Below are 27697 nucleotides of genomic sequence, written 5' to 3' on the forward strand. Positions count from 1 at the left end.
TATTCTGTATGAGGGTACCATTAAAGACACTGCCAAAACGGGTGGTATATTTTCACTTCTAGTAGCTATACTAGCGTTGATAGCTGCTGCTTCCCCAGCTGTTGCTAAAACAGCTGCACTTGGCGCTATTGGAACTGCTTCTGGGATGGCATTAAAGAAATCAACAGAAAAAGATTTTAAAAATTCCAAAAAATGACGCGGTCTAAGACTGCCAGGAACTCCCCATTCGTGGTACGGTCGATCCACGGGGAAAGCCTGAGACTGCCCTGAACACTTAGCTGATTCTTCTTATGTCCAATTTTGATTTATGTGATGCTGCTAAAAATAAACATCAAAAACTTCAAAGTAGTTTTTACGAGTGATCAATTACCAAAACAACCAAACCGTGTTTCAGCCGGTATCGTCAATCTCGATGGAAGTTCTAGTCCAGGTACTCATTGGGTTGCATACGCGATTGATCCACGTGGGGTTATTTATTTTGATTCGTACGGACTAGCCCCGCCGAACGAATTTTTAAAATATGTCAGCGGAATGCACGACACTCCAATCTGGTATTCATCATTACCAATACAGCTAATAACTGATCCGCCAATATGTGGCCGTCAAGTACTTGCTGTACTCGACGCTGTGCATCGTCAACGACACCACCTCATAAAGTCGGACACGAGTATACCACCAGACGGTATAACCGTCCACCGTTGTTTTAAATAGTCCCTAGTGAACATACAATGGTAGGTATTTTCGGAAGATCTCGGAGTCTCAAACCTCGAGGTGAATTATCCAAATATGCAATCCTTGACCAAGTCAAGGACGAGGTCGCTAATCGCTTGCGTCTCGCAGACCAAAAATGAAGTTGTCGACCAAAATGAAGTTGTCGTTTCTCATGATCAACAAGGACAAATAAAAACGAGTACTATCCCGGTGACAGATATTATTCCGCGAGTGCCAGATGCGGCCGAATGTATCTCAGCGGTATTTACTAAGAACGGCAAAATTAAAATGTTGGAGGAATCGGTCTTAACACTCATGAGAGAGATTACTGGACACGTCAGAAGAATTGGAGATATTATGTATGGAGATCTAAGTATAAGCAGAAATACAATTATCAGTTTGAGAAAACCAAAATCACACGATGATGTGGCAACGAAAAGATATGTATACAGTAACAGTAATACGATCAGAACCGATATCAATGTTCGTATACTATTCACCTGTGTAACAATGACTGGTTCCCTCAATATGGCTAATAATGCAATTACTGGTCTTAGAGGAGCAGAAACAAGCGATGACGCTGCAACAACAAAGAAATAAGTTTCCAATGACAACATCCCTATGATGACCTCGTCAATGACAATCAATGATGGAATGACCACATTTAGATCTGAATACGCTACTCATGTAACCGCGTTTGTAAACTTTCGTAGAAACACAAATAGAGCTAGTAACGAATTTGCTGGAAGTTCAGCAATCGTCGACATTAAGCTCTCTGAAATAAAAAAGATCAACGATGATGTAGTATATACAGTAGCGTCTGGATCAGCATTATAGGAACCACTCAATAAATCCATTAAACATCGCGCTGAGGTTACCCGCATATACCGATTCTCAGTACTCGAAGACACAACATTTACAGTATCTACCACATTAAAACTGCGTCGTTATCCACTTAGTGGATTGGATCTGTGTTAGCAGTAATGGATCAAACCGACGAGGAAACATTCGTGGTGGATCTCGAAGAAGAAAAAAACTCGGTTTGTTTTATTATTGGTGTATAGGATTAGTCGCTAAACTATCACCTACTTGAATTGTATAATGTACCAGAAGGTCCACGACTTCACGATTGACTTTCAACGTGATATTGCAGCGCAGCATTACAGATTCGAACAAGTGTGTCTTTTGCAGACCAACTGAAAAATATCATTGATGAATATATAGTAAAACTATAAAATAAATACCACAGACGTGTCGTTGTTACTGACATAGTTTTATATTCTGCATCTACGCTAGTCACTGAAACAGCAACTATAATTCGATCATTATGAGCCACGTACATAATATCATCAGTAATAGGAATTGGTGTTTCAGTTATAACTGGTGTTACTAGGATTCATAATATCATCGCAAACAAAATATCAACGAGTGCGACTGATAAATTACAATAATTTACAATATTACTATCAGCCGCAATACACACATACACGCAACATTATCGCTGATATCGTCAGGGCTCAATGATATATATCAGATTAGGAATTCGCAGAAATAATTAAGGTTTACAATGGCTCGACTGGAAACCAAACCTTCTTGTCTCCTATGTCAGGGACAAGGACAGTGTCAACGACAAAGATCCCAAATTTAAATCAGGAAGTAATGATAATAATGTAACTAATGACTACGTCATTAGGATTTCTATAACAAATCGTCGCTAATACAACACAACAAACAACCACGATGATATCATCTAGCTCAACCAATCCCGAGGTCGACGTTAGCTTTCCAGCCAAGGAAATAGCATTAGCACAATTGCGAGGATATTACAGCTGACCAAATATTAGATCAAAATCGTTCTGTGGATTGCCCCAAATTAATTCATTAGTGTTTTCTTATAAAAATAAATATGACGGAATTCTAGCTTGGCCAGTTGTTGGTATTCCTACGGGCCGTATTAAATAAAACAGATCAGTAGTGAATTCCCACGCATGATTAATCCAAAATCGCTATTACAGTTCACGAGCCAACATTCGCAGCTGCGATAAAAATATCAACACACGAATACACCATAGATATATATCAGTCATCGATCAGAATCATTCTCGGATTGCCAGAAGTTTCGCCTGTTTATGAAAGTCTACTGGAGCCTCGGAAATCTGATTTCACTATAGACCAAAAGAGAGTTTACAATAATTCACTTCCAGAATACCGAAAAACAGAACCATTGATTTCTACGGAAGTACGTGATATAGATATTGGCGGAAAAGTTTTATTTTATTGCGTCTGATGACACAAGACTTCATAGATTATCACGAACCATATATCACTATGATGCTAATAGAAAACCAATCATCGACGAACAATTTAATAAATCATTTTCCAACTCCATTAAGTCCGAGCTTAGACAATCAATCAACAACCTGCGAAATTTATTTCCAGTGTTGCACAATATTACAACGCTGAAACAAAACAACACGTCATTGAACGACACAACATCTAAACCAAGTTATATCAGACATTAAGTATATCAATAAACCTACCATTGAAACTAATCGCCGACGGTAACAATTTCGTTAATTATGAACCCACATACAACGACACGTAAGCAGTTGTTTCTCAGACAGTACGCAGTCACGGACACAGAATAACAAAAATTTATAATACCATTATTTAACATCGACGAGATTCCAGAAGCAATCAGTGATAACGTTGATGAATGGTTTCCACAGATTGTTGCCGCGTGGAGAAAAATATCCCCGCCGGCGAATATTCTCCGATAAAACAATGATGCATGTGGCGTAGGTCGTCAAATATATCACCAGCTATTGTCAATATTACATCAACGATCGCAGTCGATCTTGTATGTGATGCAATCGATGGCAGCTATCAAGTAGATTTGAAAAGATCCAGATAAGTGCAGCTAGGATATATCTTATATTCATTTATCTCTGAAATACCTCCTGGATTTTTAATTGTGTCAATACCCGTTAATCCAGTTTATCTACGATGTCATAAACCGCCACTGTCATGGATACATTTCAGACTGACTGATTAGAGCGGACACCTTTTTGATATGCGATATAAAGTTTTGACAATACGTTTGCGTGTGAGATCGTGACTGATCTCTTCTCAAATTGAATCATCCTGATTTAAAATCAGGAATAAATATAATGGATGGAATAATTGCCGATATAGAAAAACTAAACCATGCACAACAATTGATGGTGTGTTATTTTTGTCTAAACATCTTCTTAGTAAGGTTCTCGATGTCGGAATCGATATAGAAAACGCTTCTCCGCAACGTTGAAAACAACAAAAACAAAAAAGTTCACATATTAATAAATATGACAACAAGCAACAAATAACAAATCTTATAGATTCGTAATAAAATTATAATTTTTCCTGATTATCAGCCAGATTTCATGTTTCTGATGGGATAATTGGTATTTAGAATTGAGATTATCGACCATATTTCCTAATTTGCTTGGGTAAACGATACTCAAAGTTGTGACTGTCAGCCAGATTTTATTATTTGCTTGGGTAATTGGTACTCAAACAATTGAAAATCCTACTGAAAACAGTAAAAGGAAACAATTACATAATGACTTCACAAACAACAAATAAATAAGTCTTATAGATTCGTAATATAATTTTTTTTACTGATTGTCAACCGGGTTTCATAATTTACTGGGATAATTCGTACTCAAAATTGTGATCATCGACCATATTTCATAATTTGCTGGGGTAAACGGTACTCAGAGTTGTAATTCGGCCATAATTCATAACTTGCTGGGGTAAACAATACTCAAATAACGAAAATATTACTGGAAACAGAAAAAAGTAACATAATAATAATTTCACAAAAAGGTAAAAATAAAAATATTCTCAATCAGAATAATCGTTATAATCTTAATCTGAATTAGTACATGTATTATTACTCGGTGTTAATACTTTCATGTTTTCTATCCACTTTGACTTTCTTCAAGGACTCAGTCATTGGCAGTGTCACCTCTTTCACTATGTTTATAATCAGACATAATTTTTCTTAGTTATTGTTGTTGTTGATGTGAGTGCCGTTGAGAGCGCAGTAATGATGGACAAATCTAAGTGGATATTAAGATATGCTATAACGATTCACTCATCACAAGGATTGACTATTTCTGATACAAAACTATGGATTGAAGATGATCGGATCGAATAGTCGAATTTAGTTTATCTAGCAGTATCTAGAATTAGAAAACTGTCTCAGCTACGGAGGGTTCTCATGCATCATAGAATGACCGATTAAATCATTGATATAAATTGAGATGATGCAGTAAAGAAAAAAATTAGCTGGTTATCAGTGAGCTGACAAAAAAAGTATAAACGTGACTTTCACCTTAATGTTTAATTTATCACGACACAGAAACAACAACAAAATGACCATTGTGCGAGCTATAACACAGTAATCCTTCAGACAAGGATTCGAAGAATAACCTAAGACAGTTTACCATGGATAGAATTAATAGTAATCACGGTCACACACGCGAAAATGTGATGTTGATCTGTCGAGTGTAATCGATGTAGGGATACTGGTGTCACAGAAGTAGAGGCAGTGGTAATTGTGTATCTTCAGGAATTACTTGTAATTGTACAATTGCATGTTGAGGAGCATTTGAATCTAGTCTTTTGATTGCAGGTCTACCCGTAGATCTTATCACGATGGAAACTTTATGTGTTGTTACACTCCAAGTGGGATCAGTTTGAAAAAGAGTCACGTCGTTGTACTGGTATATTTTTTTGTGATCGCGATGATGGGACTCATAGAAGTTGCACGAGTAATTTAATTATTTAACGCAGCTATCACACTTGGTAGTCTTGCAACACATTCATTAGATCTTTTGTCTTTCTTAACTTTATTTAGGGATATTTTCTGTGCACGCTGATATCCAAACAATCGCTAAGCAAGTGTTCGATGAAATTTCTCAACGATTGCCTGATCGCGATGAATTACGGTATGTCCTCGTCTGAATTTGACATTATGTTGTTTCATCAGAGACGTTACTGCACTAATACATTCTTTGCCAGGATCAACAAGCATTAGCTTTGGCCATCGTAGACCGCCGTGTTGATAAATTCTTTCAAATGCAGATGCAACTTCACTTGCCGTCTTTGTTGATAGTGGTTCTGCTTCTTTATACCTACTTGCAACATCAACGACAGTTAGCGCCTATTTGTATGTGCGTGTTAACGTCTACCAGTTTTAACAGTATCGTGCGGTTAAAACAAAATATCTGCTTGACGAACTACATTTGGAGCGCTGACATCAAAATCTGCGTACGGAATTTTTTTTTAGGTGGTGGTAGATAAATTTGCCATGTGACATTTGCTGCATCAGCAAGTTTACTAATCGCTGCTCTACCCCTCCAATATCGTCTTGGGCTATAATAAATCGATTGCATTACAATAGTTATCTATAATTATTACCTGCCACTAGCACTAGTTTACCTTTCAACGCAGATCTTGCCAACCATTTAGCTAATGATTCTCTGAGAGATTTATTTTTTACAGACTTTAAAATAATAATCAATTTTACATCTGAGACATGTCGTTGTTGTAAATTTAGATTTTTATACGCGACATCATGAATACGGCACGCTTGATCAATCGCAATTTTTGGATACTCTCCAGGTCTTGGTTGGTCTCGTTCGTCAAGTCGGATTCCATGACCACAATAATTATATCCAAAAAGATGTTTTTCTCCTTGGTATTTAGCCCATAGAGTCCCTCGTAATTTTCACAATGAAGCAGCGATAACACCACCTGTCTTCGTACGAGACGAAATAAATACGTATTTGCTTGTACCACATTACACACACTTGCCTTTAAGCGCAAGCTTTTTATTTTCTTATTATTGTTGTTAATCCACTGGTGGGGTGGGTGTTCTGCATCGAACACAATACAAATCCATATTATTTATTAAATTTCTACAACATTAATATCATAGTCTTCTCAGCGACACGAAAGAAAGAGCCATTCAAACATCATCCACCGCTATCAAATTCTATCAGAGCAATTTTCATAGGTCCATAGACAAACTTATTGATTAATCTGATAATGAGATGGTTCAAGTGGGACAAGTTGTATTTAGCGATAACATCCGTATTTGATCAGTGATGATACGATGTGAGGGATTTTAATGAAGAAGCGAAGTCGTCGGATGAAAACGATAATGATATTATTTATTTTTATCACCGATATTGATGAAGCTCCATCCGTAGATGATCTCGATGGATTTATTAATAATCTCGAGGTATACGATGATGTGATGCTGGACCAACAATCAAGTCAAGCTTAGAGATATCCCCGAGGCAGACACAAAAACACCAATATTATATATGTTGCTCAGCAATATACCAAGCTATCTAAAAAGATCAGAGATAACTGCAATCTCTTAGTTGTCTTTAACGGAGTCGATACACATACTCTGCGAAACATCCATCAGACTTGGTATTCAGGAGACATGGATATGATTAAATTCAGAAACTTCTCTTCAAAGGCCCAAGCTACCCCACACGGATTTATAACGATAAATTTACACGATCCTCGTTCGCGATATTGTATTGGTCTCGAACAAATTTTGGTTGAGAGACACAGCAGCAGGGATGGGCGACGACAGATATTGAGTGTCCGGGTAGGTAAACAAACACGACTAAAAAACGTAAACAGAAACTCAAAGATAAAATAACCCAATTAGAGAAGTTTCGGTCGGTTAGAGGCTTAAGTTTGACGTTATTAACCTTCTATTTTCATTTTTCGTAGGAAGCTTTATTTTTCAAAAATGACCGCTAAAAAAAAAAAAAAAGTAGGGTTTACCCTCCCTGCTGCTGATTGACTTCAGTAGGTCCTGAAAATTAATAGATTAATGGGGCCCAATGTTTGGATCTAATGTGTAGCTCTTAACATATAGACATGGTAACAGAGTTGGTCGGCGTCAGGATAATGTCCAAAATTGGTTAGAAAGTCGCCAGAGACCAGAATACTTATTTAGGGGCTGTGGCGGATATTGATTGTTCCATATGAAAGAAAGTAGTCCAGAACATAGTTTTACTGGCGACAATCTTATGCTGGACTGCATCCGGAAATATCCGTCGCTTAGTCAGACGTTCATAAATTTACTATAGTGCAACGGTACCCACCCGATGTTTCTTTGACTATGTGAGATTTGCCTTGTGCGAATTCGCCTTAGATCCTTTTGCACAATTAATCATGAAACCTCTTTTCCTTTTTGATGCTTTTGGAGCCATCAAAACAGTAGTAGCAAATGGAGTGAGCAGAGGAAATAGCGGATAGAGGGGTGGTGAAAAAATGACGTAAAAAATACATGGAACCTTTGGAATGACCAACGAATAGTAACCAAAACTATGTGTGACACATCAAGATCTTTTTATGTGCCATAAAATGTGAATATTTTTATTTGATATTTTGTCACAATATGAACAACATAACAAGCGGGGGGGGGGGGGGTAATCAACCAAATGGCGAGAAGATCAAGTGAAAATGACGCCAAAAATATACAAGTAGTATTAACAAAAGATCTTTTATGTTTACTGAATATATACAATATACTGAAATTTTATTGCTTGAGCCTCTTTTATGTAGCAGAATTGGTTTAGCTACATCTTGTACAGAAAGTGTATTAATATCAAAATATTATGTTTCACCGGTTTCCAGATTGATTGATTTCACTAGTCTGTTTTTTGTGTTTTCCGCGTTTACTGTTCTCACTTTGGGTAATTGCTTGAAAATTTTCTATGTTGTTATCTTTTCTATTTGAGTTAATATGATCAATCACAAGACCTTTATTGAATATGCCATTGAAACACTCATAAGTAATTATATAAGCAAAATATTTATTTATTTTTTTTACTTCCAGAAATTCCGATCATAACGTAACCAAAGTTATTGATATTTCCTACAGGTTTTTTTCTTTAGATGACACTTTCCTATAACTCCCACTCTGCTCGTTTCGTAATGAGTAAATATCGGGTGTTTCACAAATTCATCAATATTACTGACTTCAATCTTTGCTTCTTCCATTATACAATAGTTTTATCTCTAATATTATTTTCCTTACTTTTAACGTACCGAGCAATATAATCTTGAGTGTCTCTTTTTTAACGTCATCAGATGCATTTGTTATCTCATAGTATCCTTTCAATGCAAGATATTTTCTTCCGCCACAAGCTACACATATAGTGTCCTATCTTTAACTCCGACGCGACAATTCAGACAAGTTTTCGGTCGGTATTTTCTTTTCTGACAGTTTGTAAATGAATACTGCAATAGTCTCTGCAGCAGTTTTTTTCCACAAGGTATAGCAGATCCCATCATCAACCATTTACAACTATTATTTGGTTAGTTGATCATATTATTTTGTGTTGTTGTTGTTGTTGTGGGGTTTAACGCCATTTTTCAGCACACGATAGGCTATATATGGCGGCCAGTATTAATGGTGGAGGAAGAACCCGGGAAAACCCCGGAAAGAACCACCGACCCACGAGAAGCTACTGGCAAGCTTTCTCACATACCCATATTGGCTGAATCTTAGACTCGAACCGACGCAGGCAGAGGTGAGATGGCAGTGATCCGTAACGAAGAGCGCTTTAGACCACTCGGCCACTCGGGGCCCCTATTATTTTGTGAAAGTCTGATTAGATAAATATTATAATATTAAAGAAAAGCACAAGATGAGTTTACAAGGTTGTCTGCGATTGAGCTGTCAACATCAAGATTTGATTTAGACAGACTCTACGATGATAGAAAACTAATACCACTTTAACTACAATTACATTAAAAATAAAAACAGCAAAGAAGGAGTTTTACGACGATGGTGCTGTTTATGTTTGGTCGACTTTTAAATAAATGGTGATGTAACATTTATTGATTCAAAATATTGCAAAATCTGCAGGACAACAAGAAGTATTTTTTTGAGCAACAAACACCAGACAGATCATAGCGGATCACATATGATCAGCTGGATCCGGTAAAAACAGTCAAGATCAGCATCAATAGTCGTCCTGTACAAAAATATCAAACCAGGAACATTTATCGGGATAGAAAACACCTACTACAAGAACGCTTATCCTGCTACAGTGTTGTTTACACAATTTATTACCTAAATGAACCAGACATAGCTGGTCTTGCTCCGATGAAAACAGGCTAGTTAAATTGTGTTGCTTAACATATCACTGAGCATTTAGTAAACCTCAAACATGGAAACAAATTAACAGAATCAAGAATTAAAAACAAAAAATTGGGAAAAACATGTCAATGCGACTGGAGCTTATATAGATGATAGTTGAATTGGAAAAATTGTTAATGCTTCCGATAATTATGAAAACAATAACGAGTTAAGTTTTATACAACTCGAAAAAATATATATCATGCGGTGCTCCAATAACATTAATTAACTACCATGGTGACATCTACGAAGAAATCTAAAACATAAGTAAGCATGACCCTGTATCAATCTGGTTATTTTGTGGAGGTGACTCTGAGCAAGATGAATCAACATTTGATCAGTTTATGTTACCATCTGGAGTTATTTATCGGAATGAATCACTCTAACAAAATTTGAAAAATATTTTGGTCAAATAACTTAGACAACGATGAATTACAAACACAAAACTGTTTAATATGTCGTCTGTTGTGCATATCACCCAGTACAACAATTCTCGGCGACAAACTTCAAAAGAATTTTTCAATGATGTATCACAATTTTGCGTCCAATTTGGTCATGGCGGTCTTTGGAATGCAAAATATAATTCCTTGGATATGATTTCTGTCAACAATGTCGCTGCTTATCCAAAGGCTTTTCTTTAACTTGGCGAGTGTCACCGTTATTGTAAACGATTTGGGTACCAAACACATGAAATGACACGAGTTGCAATAAATGGGCCACTACTAAATATTGATCTTACTGGATTTGTCAAGATTGAATCATTCGAGTTTTCAGTGAGTATTCATCCAGTTTTACCAATTTGGTTTGGTAGACACTTTAATAACCCAGATACCAATGTCAATCTAAATGACTGCTGCGCAAAATACCACTATGGTTGGGCTCAAATAGTGTTATTACTATATATGTTAGACACTAAGATTTTAACGTCATTAACGGTAACCTCTGCAATAATTTAGTACAAACAACAACAAAAAGTTTGGTTACCGCAAGATGACAAAAAAATGTACAGAAAAAATATTGGTAAATTTACTCAGTGTTCATCACGTCGTTGTACAAAATTAATTATGGATCCAGAAGAATTAGATTTTGTCATGAAGGGCACAGCGGCAAAAAGTATATTCGTGTCAGGGACAAATGCAACAACACGAGATGGAATAATTATTATTAGCTACTGCGACGGCTATTCTCATCAATTTACTCATTTGAGATTATCAATGCTCACCTACTCATCAATAAACATATTACAGATGATCAAAAGAATTCCCAATGACGCTGTTAGAGTCGCCACGGATTTGTTTATATATTAGTCATTGTAAAATAGGCCTTCTTGAAATGACGGGAAAAATAATTTTAGTAAACACATCCCAGGTGTTTCATTCTTTTATTTGTATTAAAATGTGCCTGACAGCAAAACAATAATATTATAGGTTGAAAGGAGACTAAACATATTGAAGCATTAATTACATGCAAATTTGTAGTCAGCAAAATGAAGATACGAGGCAACAAAAATGATTCATCTAGTTAGTTGAAGGCAGCTGAGTAAATGCTATTCACAAAGACACACAACATTAGCCCAGGATTCAGGCAATTCTGATCGAAGGATACAATTCAACATCCTTGTAGTCAGAAATCCTCTACACCAAATTTTTTGTGTGTCGTGTAACAAGAAATTGGCATTACCGTTATGTGCAATGCAAACTTTAAAAATCTAATTTTGTAATAATGATAATTACACAAATTCTTCATAAAAATATTTTAAACACTGTAAACTTTTAAGCCTGAATTTAAATCTGAGCTAATGACTTGAGTGATTTTGCTACTGACAAGCATGCAAGACCTAATTTTAAAATTCACACAAACTGACAAAAAGGAATAAGGTAAGTATCATCAAGGACCATGTAATTTTACCGATCATCTTTTTCTAAAATATTCATATTGCACATGATACACATAATAAAAAATGCAACTTTCTTGATGTAACTAGAGCTAGTACTAAAATTTAGGATTCACCACCAAATTGTACACAGGTGGGTCTTAAACAGGGATTAGGATTCACCATCAAATGGTACACAGCTGGGTCTTAAACAGGGATTAGGATTCACCACCAAATTGTACACAGGTGGGTCTTAAACAAGGATTAGGATTCACCACCAAATTGTACACAGGTGGGTCTTAAACAGGGATTAAGATCCACCAAAACAAAGTCCAGGAACTATGATAAGACCATCTTTTCTTTTTAACTACCGAGTGTTGAAACGAACTTGGTTATTTTTTTTCAGCCATGCGAATTTAAAATCTGAACCATGGCAATCACAACCAATTTCATTTGGGACAAACCAGAAAGCATTTGAAGAGTTCTGGTCAAACCCTCATGGACCCATGATCCTATCCTAGCTAAAAACTTCATGCCACTCTGACCCTACTCTCAGTTGAGGTAAAAACCTCTTGCCAACATAACCCTACCCCTCTATTCAGGAGAACTAATATTTCAATACGTTCGTTGCAGCCCATATTGGAAATCTGTTGGACTGCATCTTTACTTCAGACCAAGAAGTCTTTTGCCAAAACTATCAAGACCGATTACAAGTCATGATGTCAAAATGGGATCATTTTCATGTAGAAATAAGTAGACATCCAAATAATTTTTATTTTATTTTTGTGAAGACCCTGACACTATGACCATCCATTCTGGGGAAGTAGCTACAAAAAGATTTTCATGACAACCATAATGGATGTAGAATTAGGACCATCTTCATTCAGGATCAAAAGGTATTGCATGAAGTCTACTTTTGAAAATGTTTGATGCTGACATGTTTATCCATTTAGGAGGAGCAGAGATTTCAAGCTGTATGACTGTCATATTGTGGGTAAATCTGCATCAGTTTCAGCTAAGACCAGCTAGGCAACACAAGAACTCTTAAAATAAAAACATTTTGTCTAAGTGACTTTAAGAGCAGCAAAATTTTCATGATGGTGAACATACTGGGTGTCATGTCATCACCATTAAGTTTCTGATAAACATGATATATTCTTGAGAAAGGCCCATGCTGATGATTTTCAATTTCTTTTGAGTAAAAATAACAAGATTTTCAAGATGGGTTACAATCATGAGATGGATATTGTTGAACAAAATCAATAACAGATAATGTAATGTATTTACTATTTTCCATCCCTGACTGTGTTAGATGCCATTGCTATTGACTTTGCTAAACTATTGATAGCACAGAATTCAATGCCAACATTCCACATGAAATATACAAACTGTTCCCTCCTCCCCACCAATGAAGATAATTTTGATAGGAGTACATAAAATACACACAAAGACACACACCTAAAACTGTGGACATTAACTTAATACAATATTTGATTATGTGGACTGCAAACAGCCTAAGATGATGCCAGGCCTTTGACTATAGGGAAGATAAATCTTGCTTGAATAAGAACTCTACAGATTTGTAGGTGTCAGTGAAGAAAGTCTTCCAATCACAGCACAACGTAATACTACATTTTGAAATAAGTTATGATAAACAAGTTACAACACAACACTCCACTATACTGAAATAAGTTATGACAATGATTTGCAAGCATCATTATTGCCCGTCAAGAAGAGAAAACCCTCAAATGGTGGTATTCAGTTTTACTTTTTGTTCATGGGGTACCAATATTTGCATACATTTTGGATCCTCTGAAAAAATAACTGACATGTAGATACAAACTTGTGTGACTCTATATGCAACAGTGACTGAGAACAATGACCCACTGGTAGCAAAAACCCGAAACGTGAGAGAATGAACCCCAAATAATCATGCATACCTGAACCATGAAATCACAGTTACCTCTTGTCATTGTACTTGAATTACATTCCAAGTCAAGTGCCAATATAGGCCATAATGTCGAAGAGAATGAGTTAGAATGTGTAAAGTCACTGAATATAAAACAATGTGACCTTATTTTCATTGAACAGATGATCACTGCACACTGCACATACAGGTAAAACCTGAATAATGTGATTCTGCTTATAACATGATGACAGCATGGCTCCCATTTTTTAATTTAAGGTAATCTCTTCTTTTTAACATCCTAAATACATGCTCTCAGAAAAGCAGATTCGTGTTACTAGCGAATTCTCAATTCCTGCACTGCGTCAATTGTCAATGGGTATATTTACTTCATCACTGTACACCATTTCCATCATCCTGGCATGTATGCTATTCAAAACTGAAGTATATTTGATGTCTAATGAAACCCCGCAATTAAAACAAACAATACATGATCAAGAAGTTAGTTTAAGCTGATGACATTGCAATTTCAATGCTCATTTTCTATCGAGAAATTTTTTTAAAAATCTGTTAATGCGATCCTGCTTATCTCGTGATGTTGTTCTCTGGAACCCAAGCATCGTGTTATAACAGGTTTGCATTTACATATGCTATATTATGTGATTCTATGAGTAACAGTGAAGTAGGAAGTAATTGAAATTGAAGCCATGACCTAATCAAATTGAGCTCAACTCAAAAGGTAAATAAATATCATAAAAACATGAAACACTGGGCACTGTACACAAGCATTTGCATTAGACTTGAGTATTCCTAATGAAAAGAACACATTAGCCCCACTTCAAAACAATATCACCAATAAAAATTACTGACTCCATGGTATAGCTGATTGAAGAGTTTTGAGCTTAAGCTAGAGGTATGGAGTGGATAGAGAAGTGGACGTGAAGCCTGCAACTGCCTCGCCTAACACCAAATACATGTGTAATCAATTCCTGGAAGACGTTTCTTTACAGATGCATTCCTGCTTAAACCCCCTGCCCTAACCCAACATTTTAGTCCTGGGTATATAATACTGTTGGAGTTTGCTTCACATAAAGTTTCAGAAACAGCATCGGCTTACAGAGCTTAACTGATGGTTATTTATACACAAATGCAACTACAGAGTATTTTTTTCTTTAATATAAAACAGACTGCTTTAAATAGTTTTAATAATATTAATGTAATTTCTTCTCTTTGTCATAATAATAGTAGCTTTATATAAACATTTCAACCTGCCAACCCTTACAAGACATTCTCAATATGGCAGTCAATAAATTATCTTAAACCAATTTGCAGTAATGTGTGATGAAATATATTGTACTGCTAGTGACTAAAAAAAAAAAATTGCATTTGAAAATTTCAGAAGTGTTATCCAATGCTCTGAAGACAACATTATGTTCAATGAAATGTTTTGTAAAATACACTTGGATTTTAATGACTGCCAGTAAAGTTTCAAAAATGTAGTTCCTAAACCCCATGTAGGTCAATGGCTCATTGCTAGGTTGATTGATTAATTGTAGTTGCTCATTGCTAGGTTGATTGATTAATTGTAGTTGCTCATTGCTAGGTTGATTGATTAATTGCAGTTGCTCATTGCTAGGTTGATTGATTAATTGTAGTTGCTCATTGCTAGGTTGATTGATTAACTGTAGTTTTGTAGTTGCTCATTGCTAGGTTGATTGATTAACTGTAGTTGCTCATTGCTAGGTTGACTGATTAAATGTACTTGCTCATTGCTAGGTTGATTGATTAATTGTAGTTGCTCATTGCTAGGTTGATTGATTAATTGTAGTTGCTCATTGCTAGGTTGACTGATTAATTGCAGTTGCTCATTGCTAGGTTGATTGATTAATTTAGTTTTATGCTGCACCGGCACCATAAGGCCATTTAGCACCATAGAAAATAAAATACGAGAATGAAATGTTTACAATAGTTTTACATACAGTGTTGGTTTATTATGGTTGATTTCACTGACTGACTGTAGTTGTCAGGTGCATCAGCATTGCTAGGCCAATTAACCCAATAAAAAAGGTTATATATCATTGCTAGATCTCACAACTTGATGTGAACAAAATTGTTTCATTACATGGAGCATTGGCAATCATCTCTCCCATCATGAGCAATACTCAAATTGACACGTCACAATGTTCAATAAATTGCCTTTCCTTCATTTTCTAAGCGCAGCAAATAATCATTACCTTTTATACCTGTGTGCTATTCGTTTCAATTTTAAAATGTGTTGTTTACTGGATAACAAATAAAGATTGCATGTAAACTGAAACACTTGATCGTTCTGCTCTTTTGCATAAAACCTGTAGGTAGCGTATATAATACTCAAACCAACTCCATTTTATATAACATGAAAACCTGGATCTTGTCAAAACCAGGCAAGCAAATACCTACATTTTATTGTAACTATCAAATTTAGTATATTTTCCAAGTCTGTAAACTAAAGGTCATTTTAGAAAGACAAGTCCAATCACAAGCGTTGGCAAGTCTGCCTTTCCTATTGTTTGAAGTATTACCATCACTTGAACATTCACAAAGTAAGATAACTACTACAAAATCTAATAATTTACATAAAACTTAGTTATTTCTTGCTTGGTTGCATGGCTTTAACACTGTTTTACAGCATTAATAAGCTATACATGGTGGTTGGTATATTTTGCAGTGGAAGAAGCTGGCAAGACTCTGGGAAAAGCCACCAATCAACAGGAAGCTACTTAAACGCTTTTGCCCACTCAAACTCAAATCCATGTGGACAGAGGTGAGATGTCAGTGATAAATAAATCTGAGTGCCTTAGAGCACTCTGCCACTATTATTAGTAATAAAATCTACATTTTAAAAATAGAACAGACATAATACCATAAACAGTGAGGGGTTGAAATCCCCCTATGCCAAAGCAGTTTTAAGTCAAACTTTACCAATACTTGCATTAAGTGTACTGAAGTCCAAATTTATGCCATCCAAGACCAATTGTGAAATATAAACCCACCTTTTAATTGCATATATGTACACCATTTACAGTTTGCATAATATACATACAGGCATTAAATACTTTTAAATGCAATAAAAAATCATTCAACACAAATTGTTGCTAAACCATGAGTTTCACCTATATAAGTACAATCACATATCCACTGCACATGAATTTCACCTATATAAGTACAATCACATATCCACTGTACATGAATTTAACCTATATAAGTACAATCACATATCCACTGTACATGAATTTAACCTATATAAGTACAATCACATATCCACTGCACATGAATTTCACCTATATAAGTACAATCACATATCCACTGTACATGAATTTAACCTATATAAGTACAATCACATATCCACTGTACATGAATTTCACCTATATAAGTACAATCACATATCCACTGTACATGAATTTCACCTATATAAGTACAATCACATATCCACTGTACATGAATTTCACCTATATAAGTACAATCACATATCCACTGTACATGAATTTCACTTATATAAGTACAATCACATATCCACTGCACATGAATTTCACCTATATAAGTACAATCGCATATCCACGGCACATGAATTTCACAAACTGATGCTGTCACTATACAAAAAAATGATACATAGATTTCTTATGCTTATACAAGTTAGTCACAAAATGTGAACTGAAATGATGAAAATTTACCACTGAAAAAAGACAATTCATAGATACAGAATATGATACACATTAACAGTAATGGAATTCACAATGTTTGCATCCAAATTATTACATTCAGCAGAAATATACTAGCACCTATGTATTTATATAAAAAAACAGCATGATGCAAACAGTTTCATCACAAAACTAAGGTTGCTATGAAAATTTATGTCCTGGAATTAAGTGCAACATGTAATGATGTTTCAGTGCATTTTCCGTTACAAATATTCGAAGGCAGAGAAGACAGGTAAGAATCTTGCAATCAATTTTCTCCAACTTTACATAACAGGGCTTGAGTCCTAGTTGCATTAGTCCTGTCCTACCTGTAGTTCTTGGTCTCACTGATTGTTTTATCAGAAGCTGGGTATCTTGCTCAAAGAATTCCTTCTTTATTACAGGTACTTTTTCTGGTTCTCTTAGTTCAGTTCTAATTGGAAACCTGTTAGAAGATGTGGATGGAGCTGCCTGGTTTTGCTCTTTTTGACATCTGTCATACAGATGTGTATTCTCAGAACCTGTAATGTTTGTGAGTTTTTTCCACTTACTGTACCAATTTAGGGGTGCTCCACAACCTGTTTTTATGGACTCTGCTGTCACTTGACATGGACTGTTCTGAACCATCCTATCTAGAATAGTTTGGTTACATCCCATGATAGTTTTCATATTCTTGTAAGCATTTTGCATCATCATGATATCATGCAATTCATTTATATCTGGTTTGATGTCAGCCACTTCATCGACTTCAGAGATAGCGGCATCTTTGCTAGTACCTAATAACTCCCCAGGGTTGTCAATGGTTTCCGTTGCACTATCATCTCTTCTAGCATCCTCTATAGAACCTTCTGACAATAAAGTCATAGGCATTTGTTTCCAAGCAGCCAACGAGGATGTGATTACTGAACTCGGGTTCTTGTCTGCATCTCCTTGATCCTCCATCAATGCCCTGAGATTTTCTTCTTCTTCTCTATCCTCTGTAGAAATAATCTCAATGTCTCTGCTTCCATTGTCATCACTGCTATCAATTTGTGTCTCTGCAGATTCTGCTTCTGAAATGACATGGAACTCCAGATGTTTTGAGAAAGTATCATGGCTTGTAAATACTGCTCCACATATGCTGCAATTGAGGACAACATCGAAATTGTGTTTTCTAACATGCATTATTAGGTCCTTTTTTTCAGTGAATGTCTCTCCACATGCACAACATACAATCACTCCATAATTCTTTTCCATATGTTCTGAATACGACATTGCTGATAAAAAGCATTCATCACAGTGCTTGCATTCGTACAATTTTAAATCTGCATGGCTCTGCAAATGTCTGACCAACTCTTGTGAATAAATCATCTTACAGCAGATAATGCATCGTATCCGTTGTTCTTTACTTTCCTGGTTTATTCTTGAAGTCGATGACTCATCGTCTTTAATAATTTGATGTTCCTGATAGTGGGAATGGTCAGATGCATCTTTTCTCAACACATCCTCTGTTTGTTTTAGACATTTTGGGGTTTTTTTTGAAGCCTCGAGTAAATCTTCCTTACATGCATCATTAGCATTGTCTTCTGAATTATTTGGAGGTTTGTGACTATGGGATTTATCATACTTGTTTGATGATTCCATCTGTGGGATCGGGAGCTCTGGGCTGTTTTGTTGTTCATCAAACTTTTCCATATCTTTAACATAAGCAGCTTTAACTAGACCTGGAGGACTTTTATGACTCGATTGGGCTTCAGAATATGGTTTTTCAAGGACTTCTTTCAATAAAGCCAAGCTGTCATTTTGACCAGTTTCCATGGTTGACCTCGCAAAATAAAGCATATCAGATCTGTCAATTGGTGAGCTGCTCCTGTCATGAATGTCATCAATATCAACCTCATCCTGATCAAAGTCCTCAAAACCTCTTTGAATGTCATCTTGTTCGACTCTCTCATGTAACTGTACTGAAGGAGACAAATCCAATTTTGTTGCATCAGAGCCAACTCTGTTGAGAAAAGGGGAATCTTGTATGCTTGTATCAAAGTCAGAGTTGTGTACGATGCCATTGTTCTCAACCTCGTTGACAGGACTGGTGCAAGTAGAACCACATACTGAGTTGTCACACAAATCAACTGGCTCCTGTTTTATGGACATAGGAAATGCTTCCAATGATCCCAAATTTGAGGCAACCTTTTTTCCTTGTTCATTTCTACAAGTGCTTTCATCAAGAGCTTTTGTGAAGAATGCTTCACAGTATGCTTGATCTAGAGCTATTGCATCATACTGCCCAGGTAATGATGATGAGAAAATGTCTGAACCTACTCCGGCTGGAGAAGCGATATTTACGTCTACCACATTAGTAAGGTTTGTGATGCTGCATGACTTTGCATTCACCAGAACCTGTCTTTTCTTGGCTTTTCTAGATGTCTTATGATCTATGCAGTGCTTTGTTTTCTCATGAAGGTGCATCGCATGCTCATAAGGAAACACTTTGTCACACCATTTACAAGTATAGGATTCTTTCAAGCTATACTGCAAGCTGATGCCATGTACCTTTTCATGTCTAAAGAGGTGCTGCTTGTACTTAAATGTTTGTCTACACATTCTGCAATTATATTTTCCGAGGTCAGATGCATGAAGAGGAACATGTTCCTTGAGCTCATTTCTGTTGGAGAATTTGATCTGGCAGACACAACACCGAAAAACACCTTCCAGTTCGGAAGACTCTGGCAGGCCCAGATGCTGAATGAAACATCCTTTGCAAGGAAATATTTTTTCACATGACTTGCAATTAAACCTATCTTTATGGCCAGTTTTATCATTTGGATTGTACCAAATCTTACAGTGTTTGCACTTCTTTTTGTTGGAAGACTCCTCTGCCATTTTACCCAGCACCTGCTGATAATAATTGGGATGGACTCTGGAAGTATGTAACAAATATGCATGTCTCTTGATGTATTGTTTCCTACAAAAAATGCATTTGTACGCTCTTTGATTTCCTTTTTGGTCCTTTCGGCTGTGACTTGTAAGCCCTGGATTGTTCAGGAAAAGCTGGCATTTGACTGGTTTCTCTTTCTCACCACACACAGCTTTAAGATTTTTCTCCGCCAAATTGTGTTTGTGTAAGAGATGCTGGACAAGACAAGCTCTTTGAGCATAAGAACAACCACAGACTTCACATCTGAATCCATTTGGAACTGACTTTATTACATCTTTTGTCATCACTGTTTTACTTCTGCCTGAATCGCCTTCTTCGTCATGAGAATAATGCATCATGCATTTATGTTTGGCAAGACTATCTTTCCTTGTAAAAGTTTTTCCACATTTCTCACATCTGTATGGTTTGAGAGGAATATTTATTTTATCTGAAATTACAGCTTTTTTCGCTAGTCCACTTTTGTGCCAATTCAAATGCAAAGCAAAACTGGATTTTGATGAAAAGTATATTTTACAAACTGTGCAATAGTCTTTCTTCATTTGATTGAACTTTACATCCATACTTGCATGCCATCTTTTATGTTGTGAAAGACCCTGTTTTGATGAAAACATGTGCATACACAGGCCACATTTAAACTTTTTATTCAGTTCTGTGCAATCTGCTCCATTATTATCAACACTGATGGTTCTCTCATCCATTTCATTATCATGTTTCACATTCGGAAACTCTGATAGACTTTCTGAAGGGTCTACAGTATCATCTATGCCTAAATCAATGTACTCGTCTCTCAGACTTTCAGTTGCATGAGTGAATGTATTCCCCTCACCACCAAGACTTGAAACTGTATTCACGACTGTTTCATTTTGTATGGTGTCAACAAAGTCCGACAGGCTGACATGGCCTTGTGAATTCTGCATGTCATTATGGGATGAATGATTTTCCAGTTTGCACAAGTGCTGATAACTATCCATCTGTCTGTCTGTCTGTCTGTTTGGACTACAAGATTCAGCCTTAACCGTTATGCCTGCTTCTTTGCCATTTTCGATCTCTAATGATTCACTGACATGATTTCCCATATGCAAATATAGATGACTTGCTTCCTCATATACTTCTCCACATATTCCACAGGAGAATATTGGCTTTTTACTTTGGATGTAATTAATCACACTGTCACTCTCAATACTTTCACTTCCTGAGGCATGTTCATTACCTTGCAGCTCATTATCATTATGAATTATTTGTGTTCCTAAGTGACTGACTTTGTGGTGGCTAGCGTGGGCTGACTCTAGATGGTTCAGGATGGATCGCTTGTCAAAAAACAATGCTTTACATCCGTCACATTGAAATTCATTAGCCTCCTCGAGAACATGAGTTCCCATATGGTCAACAAGATTAAGCCTGCAACGGAAGCCCTTCAAGCAAATATCACATTCATGTGGTTGGTCACCTGTGTGTATTTGAAGGTGTCGAGCTAGATCAAATTTCCTTGTAAATATCTTCCCACATACAAAGCAGGCATGTGTTGACATCACATGTTTCTTCTTGTGCAGAAAGAGAAGAGAATGGGTGTTGAAACTCATGCCACATACCGTGCATTTATATTTCTTACTTTTTGTTACTTTGTGTGATTTTCCTGTGACCTGAGACCTTTTTCCAACTTTTGTCTTTTTGTGAAAATGTGCAGCATTAGTATATTTTGCCCTTTTGCTATGTGATAGTTCCTTCATGTCAACCATACTGAATTCAACATGGGTCCTCATATGATTCCTTAAATGAACATAGGTTCCTAATAATGTATTACAAATCTGGCACTTTAAATTTTCTGTATGTCTGGATTCATAATGTAGCAACAGATCTGATTTATTTGTACATGTCTTGCTGCAAACACAACACTTATTTTTCCTTTTTGCCTGAAATGGTTTTGATTCTATCATTTCTTGCCTGTAAAGACGTACATTCTTTTGGCTATGACATCGCTCATGCTGGCAAAGATTTACTCTTCTTTCAAAGCATCTTCCACAAACTCTGCAAATATGTGTTGCTTTCTTGTTGTTTTCTTTAAAAACGTTTTCATCCTTTTGTTTATGCCACTGCTCATGCTGACAAAGATTAATTCTTCTAGCAAAGAGTCTGCCACAAAATCTGCAAATATGAGGTGTTTTATTGATAATTTCTTTTTTAAAATTTTGGCCAGATTCTGAAGTGTCAGTATGTAAATCAGTTGTCACTGATGAAGATCTGTTGATGGTGTATCCATGCTTCAGCTGTGTGCTTTTCCGGCTATGCAATTTCAAATGTTGAGAAAGATCCAACTTTTGAGTAAACAACTTTCCACAGTGTTGACATGGATGCTGACTATCATTAGAAATAATTCTGACTTGATTTCTGATGGACTCGAATGACTTTCTCTTGGCATAAAGATTGTCATCTGTTCTTTTGCTACTGCTGTTCTTCTGCTTAAGAAATTTCTTTTTCTGCTTGTGCAATTTTACATGTCGGTTAAGATTTGATTTGGTTGAAAAAAACTTTCTACAATACTGACACCTGTTAAATTTGTTACTGGAAATAACCCCAAGTGGATTTTCAACAGAGATGACTGACACTTTCTTTGAGCTGGAATTGTGAGTCTTGGTTAAACTGCTATTATCAGGTTTATGTTTTCGTATAATCTGTCTCCTGTGACAAACCCGCTCATGCTGACAAAGATTAATTCTTCTAGCAAAGAGTCTTCCACAAAATCGGCAAATATGAGGAGTTTTATTGATATTTTCATTTTTAATATTTTCGCCTGATTCTGAATTGTTGACATTTTGGCCTGATTCTGAAGTTTCTGTATCTAAATCTGTTGATACTGACAAGAAGCTGCTGTCAGTGTTTCGCTGCTCCTGCTGTGAGCTTTTCTGGCTATGCAATTTCAAATGTTGAGAAAGATCCAACTTTTGAGAAAACCACTTTCCACAGTGTTGACATGGATGCCGATTGTCATTAGAAATAAATCTGACTTGATTTCTGATGGACTCGAATGACTTTCTCTTGGCATAAAGATTGTCAACTGTTCTTTTGCTGTTGTTGTTTTTCTGTTTAAGAAATTTCTTTTTCTGCCTGTGCAATTTTACATGTCGGTTAAGATTTGATTTGGTTGAAAAAAACTTTCTACAATACTGACACCTGTTAAATTTGTTACTGGAAATAACCCTAAGTGGATTTTCAACAGAGATGACTGACACTTTCTTCAAGTTAGAATTGGGAGTCTTGCTTCTACTGCTATTATCAGGTTTATGTTTTCGTATAATCTGTCTCCTGTGACAAACCCGCTCATGTTGACAAAGATTAATTCTTCTAGCAAAGGGTCTTCCACAAAATCTGCAAATATGAGGAGTTTTATTGATATTTTCTTTTTTTAAATTTTGGCCTGATTCTGAAGTGTTCAGTTTTTGGTCTGATTCTGAAGTGCCTGTATGTAAATTGCTTTTCACTGATGAAGAGCTGTTCACTATGTTTCCCTGCTCCTGCCGTGAGCTTTTCTGGCTATGCAATTTCAAATGTTGAGAAAGATCCAGCTTTCGAGGAAACCACTTTCCACAGTGTTGACATGGATGCCGATTATCATTAGAAATAATTCTGACTTGATTTCTGATGGACTCAGGTGACTTTCTCTTGGCATAAAGATTGTCATCTGTTCTTTTACTATTGTTGTTTTTCTGCTGAAGAAATTTCTTTTTCTGCTTGTGCAATTTTACATGTCGGTTAAGATTTGATTTGGTTGAAAAAGTCTTTCTACAATACAGACAACTGTTAAATTTCTTACTGGAAATGATCCTAAGTGGATTTTCAACAGCGCTGACTGACACTTTCTTTGAGCTTGAATTGTGAGTCTTGGTTTTACTGTTATTCTTAAGTTTTTGTACAGTCTGTCTCCTATGACAAACCCGCTCATGCTGACAAAGATTGCATCTTCTAAAGAATTTTCTAGAACAAAATCTACACTTATGATTGATTTGTACTGAAGATATTTTGAAGGTATTTTTGCCTGGTCCTTTTGACCTTTTCTTATCACAAGACTCCATTGGGTATACTTCATCCAAAACCATTTCCACCGGTTTTCTTCTTTTATGAACTTGCTCATGCTGAATGAGATTTATCCTTCTGGAAAACATTCTCTCACAGAATTTACATTTGAGAGGCTTTGAGGCATCTGAAACTTTATCTGAATTCACTGGGGACTGATGACTTTGCAACGCCAATGAAAAAGACTGATGTTCTGCTTTTGACTTTGTTGTGTTTAATCTTTCACGAATGTGCATCTGCTCGTGCTGAATGAGATTGATCCTTCTAGAAAACATTCTCCCACAGAGTTTACATCTGTGTTGCTTTGAGGCATCTGAAAGTTTATCTGAATTTACTGGAGAGTGGTCATTTTGGGATGGTGATGAAAATAACTCTTGTTCTGTTTCGGACTTTACTGCATTTAATTTCTTACGAACGTGCATCCGCTCATGCTGACAAAGATTGATCCTTCTAGAAAACACTCTTCCACAGAATCTACAAATATTTGTCTTCTCATTCCCAGAGCCACTCTCCAATTCTGAGCTGGAAAACACGTTCTGTCCTAATGGTCTTAGCTGACTATATTTGTAATCCAAAACTTGTGCTTCTTTTCCTCTAACCTTTTGCTTCGACTGACTGGTGCTCATCATTTTTTCTTCAGAAGAATCAGCAAGTTTCATTGAACAAAACCTATTTTGGTGCCTGATTAGTCCAGCTGTACTGAAGAAACGAAATGCACATTTGTCACACTTGTACTTGCACATGAATATTTTCTTTTTTGACCTCATGCTGAGGACAGTCTCTTGATGCCAACGATCTGGGTGTACATGCCTTGTATGCTTGTTCAAACTCCGTTTATGAGAATAACTCTTATTACAGAGGGGACATTTGAATACACCCTCACCCCGAGAGTCATTCTTTTCTACACTGTCAGTTGATCCTTCTTTATCTGCATTGGTTTTGCTATTTATTGGCAATCCCAGAGGACACTGGATTTGTGTAATACTGGTAGTCAGTTTCTCCTTGATATGGTGTTTGCGATACACTTCAGTATTTTGCTCTTGGAGACTAATCTTATCGAGCACCACTGAGCAGGCAAATATTTCCACAGTGTTTTGTTCACTCTGTTCAGTGACGAGTACTTTATCTACCGAAGAAATTAGTTTCCTTTCATCCCCTTTTAGGAATCTGCAATGAGAATTCACATTTTCTTTTACTGTAGCAGAAATCTCTGTTTCCTTGCAAACATTTGGATCTGTGATATTATCTTCTGAGGCGAAGCAGCCTTTTATGCCTTCAGTTTGAGGCACACACTTCACTTTTTCCCTACTTTTAACAACAGAACCTTGGAAGGGTCCATGGATGTCCAAGTATTTTGAATTACTCCTTTTCCTCTGCTCCACTGTTTTAAGGATCTGTTTATAGTTAGGTGATGTGGTGTTCCTTTGTTTTGAGGTCTTGTGTGTTTTCTGATGCCTTTTAAGATTCTCTTGGTGCTTGAAGTTAAGGCCACAAACTTTACAGTCAAATGGACGCTCTCCTGAGTGAACCTTCATATGCCTAACCATTCTGGCCTGTCCTAAGCAAACCTTCCCACATAAGCTACATTTATTAGCTGAAGAATGACACACATTTCTTTTAGCATCTTGTACAGTCTTCTCTTCTCCCACATCTCCATGACTTGCTTCTGATGCCATGGGAAACGCTTGTTCTAACTGACTAGAATATGATATCTCACAGCCTTCTAGGTCCCCAACAGCCGTGACCTCCTTTTTGGGAATAATTAGTTTCCGGTGTTCTTCTAGTGGATCGAGACTGGAAGATTGTTCATCTAATTTCTTGAGCAAGTCATTCTCTTGTTGGTCAGCATTGCTGCCGGAAGTATTTTTATTACCACTGCAACTGAATTCATTACCTGTAGAGATTTCAAGTTTGACACTCACTGGGCATTCAAGTATCTGAGGTGCTCTGTCATTTGATGGGCCTAGTTGTACATCCTCAGCTGCACCTGATGCAGAATTCAAACACTCAATCTGACTTTCCTCCAGAGATACTTGACCATCCTGTTCAACTTCTTTATTTGACATCATCCAAGAGCCCCCCTTAACTGACTCTTCTGTTATGGCTGATTGTAAGGCATCCTGGTCATGAATATTTTGAAATCTTTCAATATTATTATCCTCTTTTTCTAATAATTCACACATCTCATTAGCAATGGATTCCTTATCTACGCATCTTTCACCTTTATCATTCCCCTCTTGTGCATTCTCAATGATGGGTGTATAATTGGAATCAATATCTTCTTTACAAGCCTTATCACCAACAACGGTGTCAGAAAAATTGTACATCCTGTTCTCAAGGCTTTTAACATTTTCATCCATTTTGTGCTCACTGTCAACAGTAACTTCACAGTCATCATCCAGGTTTTGTTCAATGTCTTGAGCTGTTCCAGTGATGTTATCAAAGTCAATTTTGCTGTTTCCAAGCTGTTCATTGTAATCAACAAGGTCCAGTTTATTGTCTACTAACATCTCCATACTGTCTGATCCTTCAGTCAACTCCATTTTCTTTTCTTCAGAAAAAAGCAAAATTGCTTTAGTATATATGTATATATATATTATTGGTAATTGTTTTCAGAACAATTAATCACACTATAAATAACCCCAATTCACCTGACTCTATACACCTTGTCTCCACAAGCAATACGGTTTACAAAAATCTCAACATTTTTAATATTCTATCATGTTTTAACCTACTTGTTTGTAATGGGCACTATGGTTTGAATCTCACATGCTCACCATACTAGAAACGACAAAAATATCATCACAAAAGGCACAACTACATTCAGCTCCCCCACAAGAGCCACATTTCTTTTTTGTTTCTAATGTAGAAACAGTATCATCTTGTATTTTAGACTCAGTTTTTAGGTTTCCATCTGTGATGGCATTTGTGACCTCATGTGTACAGTGCTGATCAGATGTGGTACTTGATACTGGTGTTTGACTAGAATCTTTAGCCTCTGACGTGTCAAAATTTGTAATTGATCTCATACCATCTCCTGCATAATTTCCTTCCTTCAAAGGTTCCATGGCTTCATCATAGCAGTGGGTACTGTGTCATCCTAAATGATGGCTGTTCTGATTCTTGAATGTAATGCTATCTACAAAAGCAAAGAAATAGTGTACATATTTAATCCTTTACTTAAGTCTTCTACCTCCTTGACCATTTCCTGTTTTCATTCAAACCCTCCAATCATCGATGGAATATCTGAAATGAAAGAGAAATATAAATTCATTATTAAAAA

General features: G+C 36.4%; 1 protein-coding gene and 1 long non-coding RNA gene across 3 annotated transcripts in view; one reads left to right on the plus strand and one right to left on the minus strand.

Annotated features, from left to right (window-relative positions):
• LOC149780377 (uncharacterized) overlaps positions 1 to 27697 on the plus strand; it is a 67142-nt gene that overhangs the window by 29092 nt on the left and 10353 nt on the right. For both annotated transcript variants that reach the window (XR_016415070.1, XR_016415071.1), the window contains exon 2: positions 16421 to 16516. This is a non-coding gene — a long non-coding RNA (uncharacterized LOC149780377). The remainder of the gene's footprint in view (positions 1 to 16420; positions 16517 to 27697) is intronic.
• Positions 11302 to 27697, minus strand: part of LOC149780378 (uncharacterized) — a 42143-nt gene continuing 25747 nt past the window's right edge. The window contains exon 3 of the mRNA XM_089937285.1: positions 11302 to 27660. Coding sequence (XP_089793411.1) covers positions 17592 to 26957 — 9366 coding nt within the window. The 5' untranslated portion in view covers positions 26958 to 27660 and the 3' untranslated portion in view covers positions 11302 to 17591. The remainder of the gene's footprint in view (positions 27661 to 27697) is intronic.

The sequence above is a fragment of the Sinohyriopsis cumingii genome, chromosome 16 (assembly GCF_028554795.1).
Source record: "Sinohyriopsis cumingii isolate HCF-2022 chromosome 16, ASM2855479v2, whole genome shotgun sequence".
Lineage (NCBI taxonomy): Eukaryota > Metazoa > Mollusca > Bivalvia > Unionida > Unionidae > Sinohyriopsis > Sinohyriopsis cumingii.